The 13,308-nt window shown below is 42.2% G+C and overlaps 1 protein-coding gene across 1 annotated transcript in view; it reads left to right on the forward strand.

Moving 5' to 3' along the window:
* Window positions 1-13,308, forward strand: part of LOC111147163 (lymphocyte cytosolic protein 1) — a 54,768-nt gene that overhangs the window by 38,166 nt on the left and 3,294 nt on the right. The window contains exons 11-15 of the mRNA XM_022503060.1: window positions 667-745; window positions 1,311-1,425; window positions 2,325-2,458; window positions 8,607-8,730; window positions 11,712-11,836. Of these exons, the coding sequence (XP_022358768.1) occupies window positions 667-745; window positions 1,311-1,425; window positions 2,325-2,458; window positions 8,607-8,730; window positions 11,712-11,836 (577 nt within the window). The remainder of the gene's footprint in view (window positions 1-666; window positions 746-1,310; window positions 1,426-2,324; window positions 2,459-8,606; window positions 8,731-11,711; window positions 11,837-13,308) is intronic.

Here is a 13,308-nt window from a genome sequence, read left to right on the forward strand (position 1 = left end):
ATCTGGTGGTTGGCAATCAGGCCCAATTCTGGTTGTAGCTACCAGGCAGCCTTATCTCCACATATCACACAGATCCTTGAAAAATGAGTTCCTAATGGTTTTAATACAGACCTTGCCTGTGGCTCCCTTTATGCTCCCTGTGTTTACTGTCTTCTCTTCCCGCCACTTCCTATTCCCTCAAATCCTCTCCTCTTTCCTCCTCCTGGCCCAGGTTTTCCCAGCCCTATATATAAGGTAGGGCTCAAACTCCACTCACTCCCAAACTGTTCTCTCTCCTATTTCAACTCAAATAGCAAATAAGTTTACCTCATATTTACCTCATACCACCTCATACCCTGGGGCCTGTGTGATCTCGCTTCGATGCCTAAAAGTCTGTTTTTTCCGGAAAGAATGTAACGTTTTGGGGGCCAGCTCTGAACTGCTTCCCCACACAGGAGCCTGTGTCCTACTAATAGATGCTATAGAAACATTCGCTGAATTGGACTAGAGAAGAAAAAAGGAACATAGAATAACAATCTTCATCCAAATCCATTAAGGTTTATTGAATTAAGGTTTTTTTTTTCATTCTAGGTTCAATTTTTACTATAGCCTCGTTAGTTAAACGTTGATCATAAAAAAGGCATATTTTCTAGGGGTCTGAAAGATAATGGGTCTTCATTAATTTAGGTGAGACGAGAGAAGAGCGGACATTTAGGAACTGGATGAACTCCTTGGGCGTTAACCCTCGAGTCAATCACTTGTACAGGTAAGAGTGTGGGACTCACCTTTAACAGGAGACACCGAGACTTTGGAAGATTCCCCAGGATTTCAAGTATCTCTGTGGTGGGCAATTCTCTTCACAAATGTGTGCACCTTGATGAGAAGGGGGCTACTGCCAATTTGAGCTGAGAGACTCGCTTCCACACACCACCCTTGCTAGGTGGTCAGTACACAATCCTAACCCAGCAAAAGGACAGGTTTCCTACACCTTGTAACCCTGCGGCCTGCTCCTTAGCAGGCAAAACAAAAAATGTTGAGTTTTCGGTGACGTGTCTCCTATGCCATTCGTTGGAGCCATGTTTCTTTTCCTGGAGGCAGCGAGCTCAGGCCTCCGGGGCATAGGTAGTCATCCTGGGAGAGACCTTGCATAAGTTTCTTGGGTTTCTCTGAGTCAGAGTTTCTTCACCTCTAAAGATGCAGCTACTAATACCAGTTCTGTCGGGTTGTTACAAACATTCCTTGTGCCAATATAGAAGGAAGGGCCTGCCCATGGTAGGCCTTTAATCAGTGGTGGCTGTCTGAGAATTCTTTTTGTGTTTGTTTTTGTCCAGTGACTTATCGGATGCCCTGGTCATCTTCCAGCTCTATGAAAAGATTAAAGTCCCTGTTGATTGGAATAGAGTAAACAAACCACCATACCCCAAACTGGGAGGCAACATGAAGAAGGTAAACAGTGACTCTCCAGATGTTCCCACAGGCAGGGGAAGTCACAGGCGTGCAAGTGCACCCCGTGAATACTTTATTAGGAGGCCAGACCTAGATAAATAATGTTTATCCAGGGATTAAATTGTAGCACAGCAATCAGAAGCCTGAACGGTTTCGTTAAAGTGAGTCCATTATTTCAGTTGATTACTTATTTATAATTCCATGTTGGATGTCTTTAAACATTATGATGTAAAAATTCTAATTAAGATAATTAGAGCAAGCGGAGCTACAGGGTCGCTCTTCCACCAGCAGGATGCTTATTCTAATTTCCTTAAGAATTAGAGCTTGGGACTGACAGTTTGACTTGTACCAATAGTTTGTCTAATGTCAACACAGTGGGAACACATTGTTTTGTAAAACAGCGATGGGGTGGGTACATGTATTTCTCACCATTCCTTGTCTCTTTGGCTCTGAATGATCCAAGCATTGCTACGGGAATACTTCCCTGTCCCACACGTCAGCCCATTATGTGCAGGTAGGATGGAGAATCCGTATTTTCCATGACAATCTCCATGCCTTCAGCTGTTTTAGGAATGTCATGGATGGGTCACCAAGCATGGCCCTCTATTTTTGGAGTGTGATATAGCAATGACAGTGTTCATAATAATGAATTCATTTTGGTTTTGCACTTAGAGAACACTATGAATATGTTTTGGTGGAAGTGAGGGGTTCTATTAAAAAAAAAAGGTGGGAAATTCTTTGACTAGTTTAGAAATGTAGCATTGCAAAATCAGGCAAGACTTGAGAGATGATTCAGTCTGACAATATTTATTTCATTACATGTCTTTATTTTTTTTATCTTATATTTCTCATCGTAGAGGTGATGATATTAGAATGTTTTCCTTCTTGCTCATTAACAGCTTGAAAATTGTAACTATGCGGTGGAACTGGGGAAGAATCAAGCTAAGTTCTCCCTGGTTGGCATCGGGGGACAAGATCTCAACGAAGGAAACCGCACTCTAACATTAGCCTTGATTTGGCAGTTAATGAGAAGGTAACGTAGCCCAGGGAAATGACTTTTTATTGAGTGTATTATTGATGACCTGGAAAGATACTAGCAAATGTTCAGGAATGTGATTTAAACCAGCGGAACGATATTTTAAGCTAAACTTAAAAACAAAGGAGTGTTTTTTGTTTTTTTTTTTTTTTAGTTTTCCTGGGTTTTTTTGTTTTGTTTTGTTTTGTTTTTTTTTTCCTTTCAGGTCCTTAAGTTTTCTTTCAGGTATTTTGAAACTTTTCTATTAGATTTCTAAACATTTTAGATGGTTTTGTCCTCTTAATGTATCACTTCTGTTTTCATTGTGTTGTGACCCTTTTTATTCCTGATAATATTTTCTCTGAAATCTACTTCTTTGATGTTAATATAGCCACTCCAGCTTTATCTTGATGAATTCTAACATGACATATCTTTTTCCAACATTCTATTTTTAGATTTGTGTAAGTAACAGTCAATTATCTTTTAAAGAATCTTTCCAAATAACGGGAAAATGTGCTGTATGTGCTATACTTATCCATTTGCCATATCTGGCGCTTACCTTTCCATGTCATAGATCCAGATTCCCATCTGATACCATTTGCCTTCTATCTGAAATATTTCTAACAGTGTAGATCTGCTGGGGAGGAAGCATTTCAGCTTCCAGATGTCTGAAAAAGTCATTGTTTCCAATAATAAATCTGCTGTTATTCTTAACTTCATTCCTTGGTATATAATGTCTTTTTTCTCTGGCTTATTTTCAGATTTTCTGTTTATCACTGTTTTTAAGCAAGTGGATTATAATGAGCTTTGGTCTTTCTCATGCTTGAGATTTGTTGAACATCTTGAATCTGCGGGTTTGTAGTGTTTATCAAATGTGGAAAACGTGTGGTCTTTTTTCCTCAAATATATTCCCTATACCACCCACCCCAGTTTGTTTTGGAGGGACTCCAGGTATGCACTACACACCTATTTGGTCATTTTGAAGTTGTCCTAGGTTCATTGACACTATTCAGTTTTCCCCTCTCTCATTTTTCCTCTCTGTGTTTCATTTGGGATAATTTCTATTGCTTTGTCTTCAAGGTCACTAATCTCTTCTTCTGGATTGTCTAATCTTACATTCACCCCATCCAATGTATCTATATTTTTTATCTCAGAGATTATAGTTTTCATGCATAAAAATTTGAGTTGGGTCTTTTCAGTGTCTCCAGTGTCTCTTTCCTCCACCTGCTTGAACACACTGAACATAATTATAGTCGCTGTTATTTCTTGGTCTGTTTCTTATTAATTGACTTTTATCCTCACTATGGGTTATATTTTGCCAGTTCTTTGTGCCACTTCTTTTGTATTGTATGTGAGGCATTGTGAATTTCACCTTGCTGCATGCTGATATTTCTCTATTCCTTTAAATATTCTCAAATTTTTTCCTGGGATGCAGTTAAGATACTTAAACACAGTCTGCTCCTTTTGGGGCTTATTAAAAGTTTAATTAGGCTTGAGCTAGTTTTGTCTCTCTGTACTGAGATAATCTCCGCTGAGTACTGAACTTGATGCTCTAGGTATCAAGAGGTTTTTCCACTCTGACTGGTGGGAACCAAATTATTCCCAGTGCTGTGTGCTTTCTTAGAATCATTCTGTCCATTCTTTTCTGACTGTTCTTGTTCTAGTCTCTAGTACTTTGCTCACACACGTGCACTGAGTAATACTCAGCTAAAGACTTATGGCAAACCCTCTGAAGATGTCCAGAGCATTCTTTCTAGATGACTCTTTCCTCTCCAGGCAGCTCTTTCCTCTCTGGTATTCTGCCCCACAAATTTCAGGCTCCTTGGTTTCCTTGAGTTCTCAGTCCTGTCCTCTCAACTCAGGGGGACTGCTCTGCTCTGTTTGGGTTCTCCTTCTCTCTGCACTGCAGCCTGGAAACTTTTCACACAATAAGCTGGGATAATCTTAGGGCTCAGCAGGCTTGCCTTCCTTCTTTCAGGGACCACTGTTTTATGCTTACTTTGTCCAGTGTCTCTGAGCACCACTGCTTCATATGTTCTTCATTGTGTTTGGGTGCTTAAGGCAGAAGAGGAAGGCTGGTCCCTATTACTGCACCATAGCTAGAAGCAGAATTTCCTGGTAGTTCTTCACGAGATAATTTTAGTTACCTTGTAGAGTTGAATACGGATTTGACTAATGTGAGAACCATGTGGCAATGTTATTTGAACAAGGTAGAATGTAATATATAAATAGAAAATATAAGAAAAGTAAATGATTTTTGGTGCAAAAGCATGAGCTTGGGAAGAATTTAAGATAACAAACCTTTAAGTGTAAAATAGTTTACTTTTAAATGCTTCACTCTTTCCCCCTATCCTGGTGGCCTTGACCAGGCAGAAATCTTACATCCCTTTATTAGAACCTATGTTACTATGACTTAATTCACTTACTACCTGGAAGGAAGTTCCAGAAACCACATGTCACATTACATGATGTCTCATGAGTGAGTGGCAAAGACAAGGTGTGTAGTGTCTCTAGGCACTAGCTTTAATCCTAACCCACTGTCTCTAGGCCCTGATATTCACAATGGCCTTCAAAGTAAGTATGTCAGTGTTTCCAGGTGATGGGATGTAATCAGAAGTGATCATAATGGAGTTTGCTACCTGATTCACACTGGCTTTACCAAGTATAGCGCTCTACTATCCACCTCTAAACCGGGATCTCCTTTAAGTTTAAAGGCAGATTCACAAGGCTCTTCTGGCACAGAAAACTCCAACGCTAAAGAAACCTCAGCTCAATCTAGAATCATCTAGAATGTCCCTGAACGTCCCTAAGAGCAGCTGTACCCAGGGTATTTTCAGAAACATGTGTGACCTCTTCTCTCTTGTCTTTCATGTGTGTGTTTAATTCTTAATAGGCTGACTTGGCTACTGATTTCTTTAAAAAACAAACAAATCTTTTTAGTTGCAATGGTTAAGTTGACTTTTGGGTTTGAATATGATGTAAGCTTTGATGTTTTCTCTTTTGATGATTAAAAAAAAAAAAAAACCTCCAGCCAACTCTATGCCGCTTTGAATTTACTAATACCTGAAAATCACCTTGTAATATCATCTTTGTTCCGTTTATCTTATAGAAACAGGCCTGATGTTGTACTCGATGGCTGGTGTATATACCATAAAGTCTAGACTGCAGCTGCTGTCCCCAGCTGGCTAATAAGTCACATTTCTCATGAGTGCTTACTCAAGAATGGTACATATAAGAAAGTGGACAGAGAAATATATTACTGTTGAAGGTGATGGAATGACTGATAATTATGGAAATGCCACCAGAGGGGACCTTTTTTTTCTCTGTGTTCCACACATTAACAAATCTATTAAATTTAGAGCTAGTTCTAGCTGGCATTTATTTCATTGGATTGCACAGATGTGCTAATTTGGTCATTTATCTGGACAATAAATGGCATGTCATTTTCCCCTCTAAGAACAAATGAGAGACGCGTGCTTAAACCTCCCTTTCCCCTTCAGGAGCCTGGAAATCGTTTTCAGATTAGAAAGCTGGCAAATAGCATCTGTATAAATTTGGAGACAAAAGCTGGAAGCAAGGAAGCTGCCAGCAGCTAGCTGTGTCAGACTCCAGAGAATGAACAAAGATGCAGGCAGATGAGGAATTCACCGCAGATCTAACAGGCTGTGGACGGTGAATTTGGGATAGGTCCTTGTAAAACAAAACAGCACAGTTTGTCCCTCTGGGTCAAATGTTAAATAAATCATACAAGCCCTGGAAGGCAGGAAGGCAAGCAAGTTAACAATCGCAGCCCCTCCTGCAGCGGCACGCGTGCACTCCCCATCCATCCTCTTTTGTTGAATCAGGCACCAGCTGAAGCTGGGCTCGCGACACCCTTTCCCTGTGACAGACGGCTTCTCAGCACAACGCAGTGTGCAAGCACCAGGGATGCTATGCTGGGTTCCTCTCTGGAGGTTAATAAAAGCACTGTTGCCCCAAAACACGTTTGATGGTATGGAGCAATTATCTCACAAGGAAAATCCTAGGTAGACATGGGCCAAATTGATTTGTGTTTAAAATTTTGAATCTACAACGAGTGCTCCCTGGACTGTCCAGAGTTGAGATTCCAGTGTCATTCTATCCTTTCTTCCTTTTGTTTTTACCATTGTGCTTAGAGGTGGGGATAGGATTCCATTTAAACTGTCGCACCTCCCTTGAGGTGGGGGAAGGGCAATTGTGTACTCCCCAGAACTCTGTTGCCACCGTGAGGGGCCGTTCTCAGACCCCCAAATGCAGCCAGCTGCCTCCATGATTTTCTGTATGTCTCTCAGTTTCCCTGTTGCTCGGTGCCTTTTTGTTGGCACCGATAGACTTTTGTATCGAGGTGAGCCTGTCTGTACCGGTTTCTTCCCTAGCTTCTGTCCACTTGGGAGTAGTGTCAGGGAGGAAGAATTTCCTCTGCCTTTCAGGGTCCTTCTTTCCAGAATAAAAATCAAATTGGCCTGAGACAATTTAATAGGAGAAAATCAAATTTAATTTTGTATGAATGGGAATCCACACAGACTTGGAAATTCCAAAGATGGGGAGGCCAAATGAAGTTGTATAGCATTCTGAACTAAGGAGAAGGGGTAGGGATCTGGGACTTCAAAGGAAAGGAATGCAATTCAGGAAGATGAAAAGACTAAATGTTTGGTAAACAGATGTTTGGTGGGCCACTCAGAAACATGGAGATATAGAGGACTTCGATCAAACAGGCCTTGCTAGATTCCTCCCTATCTGCCACACCTTGTTCATAGTATCATGCAATTTTCTATGTTGATAGCTCTCTTCCTGGACCAGGTCTTTCTTTCAAATTCTTTTCAGCAGATCTGGAGGGAGGTAAAGAGCTTTTCCTAAATCTGCTGTGTTTTGATTGCTTTTAACTCAAAATAATCTTTATGCCCTTGGACCCTACCTGTCAACAAAGCAGTACGGGCGTCCTGACAAAGGGAAGTGAGAATTCACCTCTGAGACAAGAGGAGCTTCTAACAGATCAAACTTCATTTTGCCCCACGAGGTGGTATGTAGACAGGATGGATGAAACTTGCTCTCACCTGCCTTTTTCTTACCACGCTCCCCAGGCGGAAATGCTTCATTGTTATGGTAAACACTCATAACTCAATACCCATGCTATCAGGAAACTATCAGGAAACAGGAAGCCAGTGATGCCATAAAATATCATCTCTATGAACCGATCAAAACTAGGGCCTTTTTCCAGGATACGATTATTTGGAAAATCTGCCTGAGCCTTATCCCGTTCAAATCCGTTAATTCCTTAACCTTTGTTCTCGTGTCTGGGCCCAGACTGAGCATTTCTCATCTTGACTCTCTCCTTGCTTTCCCTGGGAGAAAGTCGTTCTGTTTGTTGCACCTACCACTCAACTCTTTCACTTACCAGAGCTTGAAGTGTCTTTTAAAGCTTTTCCCGAAAAACCCAATTCTCGTAACAGTATGCATCTAAGGTGATTCTTATGCTCAGACTAAAGATTAACTGTGGTCTGTGTGTTCCTAATATTTCTACTTGTATGGTATAAGAAGGAAACTCTTTAATATTTTTCCTTCATTATGCTGGCCCCTTGGGTTTTTCTAACATTGACTTGTACCTCCGTTTTCATGGTTTCCTTTTTTTTTTTTTTAAAGATTTTATTTATTTATTTGACAGAGATCACAAGTAGGCAGAAAGGCAGGCAGAGAGACAGGGGAAAGCAGGCTCCCTGCCAAGCAGAGCCCGATGTGGGGCTCAATCCCAGGACCCTGAGATCATGACCTGAGCCAAAGGCAGAGGCTTAACCCACTGAGCCACCCAGGTGCCCTCATGGTTCCTTTAAGAAAAGTGTCACTGGTTTGAATCCTTTGCTTTGCTTTCCTTTCCCTCTCTTCTGTTTTCCCTTCCTATCCAGAGCAATGACAGTGCTTAGAAGGAGATATTCTGCATCTCAGGATAATAACCACAAAGCTACATTTTAAATTGTATTCTAAAAGGAAATAATGTTTTTATTTTACTTCATTTTTCCTGTAAACATAATGGTGTCCAGGCTATCTTCTGAGGCGTACCTAGGAAGAACAGAACATTTCTACCCTGGCTGCTTTCTGTGTTATTGAATTCCTTAGCGAGTTTTCTCTAGAAATCATTCTTGATTTTGTTCAGGTACACGCTGAATATTCTTGAAGAAATTGGAGGTGGGCAGAAGGTCAATGATGACATTATTGTCAACTGGGTGAATGAAACATTGAAGGAAGCGGCGAAAAGTTCATCCATCTCTAGTTTCAAGGTAAAAGTCTTAGGTCTCTTGCTCATGGCCATCTGAGCAATGTGCTTCTCTTTATTGTTTTCCCTCTATTTTAAAGTGACCTTCAATGTGAGGTGTCTGAGGCTTTCCCTCCAATTTTGATTTTGCTTGAATGACCCATTATTGTTTTGGTGGTCACAGGCTATTTCATTGACAAATTTCTTGTCACTTTCTCTTGTAATAATTTTATTTTTTAATAATTTTTTAAAAAGATTTTATTTATTTATTTGAGAGAGAGACAGTGAGAGAGAGCATGAGAGGGGCGAAGGTCAGAGGGAGAAGCAGACTCCCCGTGGAGCTGCGAGTCTGATGTAAGACTTGATCCCGAGACTCTGGGATCATGACCTTAGCCGAAGGTGGACCTTAGCCGAAGGCAGTCACTCAACCAACTGAGCCACCCAGGCGCCCATGTAATAATTAATTTAAAAAACCCATCATTTTAAACACATTGTTTTAGGCATTTTTCTTCCAAAGTAACATAAAATACAATAATATTGTTTAAATGCACACAGCTTCATGATTCAGATTATTATCCTAATGATGGTGGAATATGAAAATGCTGAAAGTTCTCCCATGTAGTGTTTTTAGGGGAAAAGCAGTTGTGTACATGTATCCAAATCCCATTTTTATTAAAAACAGCATTATACTTTATTAAATTTCTTAACTCATCTTTCATACATTAGCTGGATCCTTCCTCCAGGGACTTGCACACTAGATTCATAATGTCTGTACTGTCTTAACTAGGGTTTGTTTTTGTTTTGGTTTTGGTTTTTTGGTTTAAAGGTCAGGAATTAGGGGAAGGGACCCCTTCAGAGTTTGTATTAACATGATTGCTGAGGCAGTTTGTCATGATACAGCCTTCTGCTTCAAAATCAAGAAAAAAATCAAGAAAAAAAATGAAAATTTCACCCCACCAGAAAGAGTAGACAGTATTTCTGAGTTGTGCTGCACCAGGAACATCCTCCCTGTGAGCTCATCAAAGATAATGGCCACCTTTGTCTCTCCTCCAGCTAACCCTTCAGTCTGGAGGGCTGAGCAGATACAGGAACAGAGGCTGGTGAGAGGCTTAAGCAAGTTCTTCCAAAAAAAAAAAAAAAAAATTGGAAGGGCAGGCTTTGTCATAGAGACTGGACTCTACTGTTGTAGCAAGGAAGCAGCTGTAGAAAATATATAAATGAATGGGCATGGTTGTGTTCCAATAAAACTTTATTTATAAAAGTAGACAAAGGGCCAAATCTGGGAACACTCACAATAGGGAACGCGCCCTGAGCAACAGGGGCTCCTTGCTTGTCATGCCTCGTGTCATCTCTCAGATGTTGTGAAGGCAGCTTTGGTGTTCACCTCACTTTAGAGGCGAGGACACTGGAGCTGCAGTGGCTGAGGGTACAGCTACTAATTGTAGGAGGTGATCCGTCAGTGAGCAGAAAGCGCCTTTACCTGCGAGGTGAGGCTCCAGAGCAGCGTGCAGCCATAGGCCACTGCCATTACTGTGCAGCCATCGGGCTGATAGCCCAGGGGCGCACAGCCTCTCCACAAAACAGCTGTCACTGCTGCCCATGAGGTCGCCCTGGGGCTTCGGCAGGGTTCTCGTGGGGACGCACTCTTGAGAAGGTCTGACAGCTCTTTTACTCCTTGTGTCGCTCGGGGCTCATCTTTTCCTGTCTTCTCACAAAGTCATTATAGAATTGATTAAACACACGCGCGCACACACACACACACACAAAAGAAAAACATCAACTTAGCCCCACATTCCTTTTAAGTGAAATCCTAGAAAGAAAATAGTGAACACAGTTCACTCTTGAGTAGCCATTTTGGAACAAGCCCTGGTCCCCTCCTCATCTATGAGTGCTGCCAGTTGCCAGCCAGCTCCGCCTGTCAGCGCTTGGACAAGACTGTGGGCGGAAAGGAGGAAAGGAGGCCCACCTCAGATCCCTCCATTTGGTTTCCCTCGTGGCTCTTCAAAAGAGACAGAAACTCAGGCTAATGTTGGAAATTGGATTATGATTACGTACCGATTTTATTTTGTAAGAGTCCTCATGTTACCGAGGAGTAAATAAAAATGGACCCACTATATTTTTTAAAATATCATTCCTCTTCTCCAGAGGACCGATGCTAGAGACCTAGCACCTTGCAGGCGTGCTGTAGCTTGTTCCTTGCTGAGAATGCATTCTGATTTGGACCCTCAAGGTATGCGGTGTATGGATTTGACTCTGGTCAGAGGGCCACATGCCATCGCCTCTCCATGCGTGCACTCACAGGTGCCCGGGGGAGGGGAGAGCACGTGGGCGCCCTCACAGCTCTCGGCGTGAACATAAAAATGCTTACAATGCCAAAGAAAGAGCCTGGGATCTTAAGTCAGAGTATCTACGTTCAAATGCAGCTCTGCTGCTTACCAGTAAGTCACTGAACCTCGGAAACTCCCTTTATTCACTGTGCATTGATGCCTAGACCTGAGGCTGGTGGTGACAAGTGAGGTAACCTAAAGGCAACTACAAGAAGTTCTGGGCAGCTGGGAGGCCCCGGCAGGTGCTAGTTACTATTGTTGCATTTACTCACACATCTGCTGGAACCCCCTCCTTGGACCTACGGACTCCGTTCTTTCGCTGAGGTCTCCAAGAAGGGAGCATCTGCCAAAACTCCTGTCCGCTGGGTCCTCGTCACGATCCCTGCCAGTCAGCTCCGGGATGGCCTGCAAACTCCCTTCCATTCACTGCGTGAGAACGACTCCCTGCCTGTTGGCAGACAATGGGTTTCCTCCACTTCCAGAGGCACTGGGAAGTCGGTGACACCCCTACCTACAGAAAGGACAGTTGACTTGAAAGCCCATGTGGAACACTGTGGCATTTCCCAAACCAGGCTGTGTATCTTTTGTGTTTAAGAGGAGAGAACCACCCACTTCCCTTGAGCGGAACACAAGTAAGTTGGGGACGTACTGATGAAACCAACTCTTTCTCTCTGTGCAGGACCCAAAGATTAGCACAAGTCTGCCTGTTCTGGATCTCATTGATGCCATTCAACCAGGTTCCATCAACTATGACCTTCTGAAGACGGAAAACCTGAATGATGAAGAAAAACTCAACAATGCCAAGTACGTTAATAAACCCGAAGCGGGGGAGGGGAGGACCCAACTGGCAATGATAGCTATAAAGTCTATTTATTGTTTGTGCCTTTTGGGCAGTTTATTGCGCTATTTGCTTTTTCTTCTCATTACTTACTGTGTCCCATCATCATTACTTTAGATATTGTACAATAGCAGTTTAAGACTCCTAGTGTTAGAATGGGAGCAAGATAAAGGACAACAAGAATATTCTTCCAATTGGTAAGCAAGCCTCTAGTTTCATAAAACCCACTTCCTAATTGTAATCGATCAGAGACTTCCTAAATAAAGTACGTGCCAGGCCCAAATATAAACACACCCCATTTGTGACTATCCGTAGATACGACCGAGCAGGACTGGGGTTCAAGACCAGAGTCTTTACCAGCTGGGGAGCAGCTGCTTGAGGGGGGCTTTACCGTATAGAGTGAGGGGCAGCAGACTACAGTCTGTGAGCCAAAATTGGATGGTTGTCTGCTTTTATAGATAAAGTTTTATTGGCATAGCCATGACTCTTCATTTACATATGTTCTCTAGCTGCTTCCCTGCTAGAAGGGCAGAGTTGAGTAGCTGTGACAAAGCCCACAAAACCTAAAATATTGGCTACCTATTTTTTTTTTAATGGAAATTTTGCTGACCCATACCCCAGAGTGGTGCCTTTCTCAGAGCCGGTTGTATTATTTCCTAGGGTTGTCATAACCAAATACCACAACCAGGGCAACTTAAAGCAACAGAAATGTCTTCTCTCACAGTCGTGGAGGCTGTTAGTGTGAGATTGAGAAGTTGGCAGGGTGGTGGCTTCTGTGGCTGTGAGGAAGAATCTCTCCCTTGCCTCTCTCCTGGCTTCTGCTGATGGCCCGCAGTCCTTGGCTTATAGATAGATCACTCCAGTCTCTGCCTCTGTCTTCACATGACCTCCCCTATGTGTCTGTGACTTTATATGGCTGTCTCTCTTCTGTGTGTGTGTCTGGGTCTCTTCAGGCTTTAGTCATATTGGATGAGGGCCCCACCCCACTCCAGCATGGCCTCATCTTAACTAATTACACCTGAAATAACTTTCTTTCCAAAGAAGGCCATAATCTGAGTTACTAGAAGGATAGGGCTTCCATATATCTTTTTTTTTTTGGGGGGGGACACAATTCAATCCATCAGAAAGTTCCAGAATTAACAAGTTGAATAGTGCCCAGCAGCCCTATATATATATCTATATATATATCTATATATATCTATATATATAGATATATATATAATCTCAACGGTATTCTTTCTGTTCCTAATTTGGGAAATTCAGGGGCCTATGTTCCATGTATGCTGGAATTATGAATGGTAACTACAACAGAAGGATGGGATAGACAAGGGACACAGGGTGCTATGGAAGAGACAGGAAGGGAAACGAAGATCATCAGAGCAAGTAACATCAAAGATGAGATGTATTGAAAGGACAATAAGAAGGAGGGTAGGGGTAG

The sequence above is a fragment of the Enhydra lutris genome, unplaced genomic scaffold (assembly GCF_002288905.1).
Source record: "Enhydra lutris kenyoni isolate GAN:26980312 unplaced genomic scaffold, ASM228890v2 scaffoldscaffold15, whole genome shotgun sequence".
Classification (NCBI taxonomy): domain Eukaryota; kingdom Metazoa; phylum Chordata; class Mammalia; order Carnivora; family Mustelidae; genus Enhydra; species Enhydra lutris.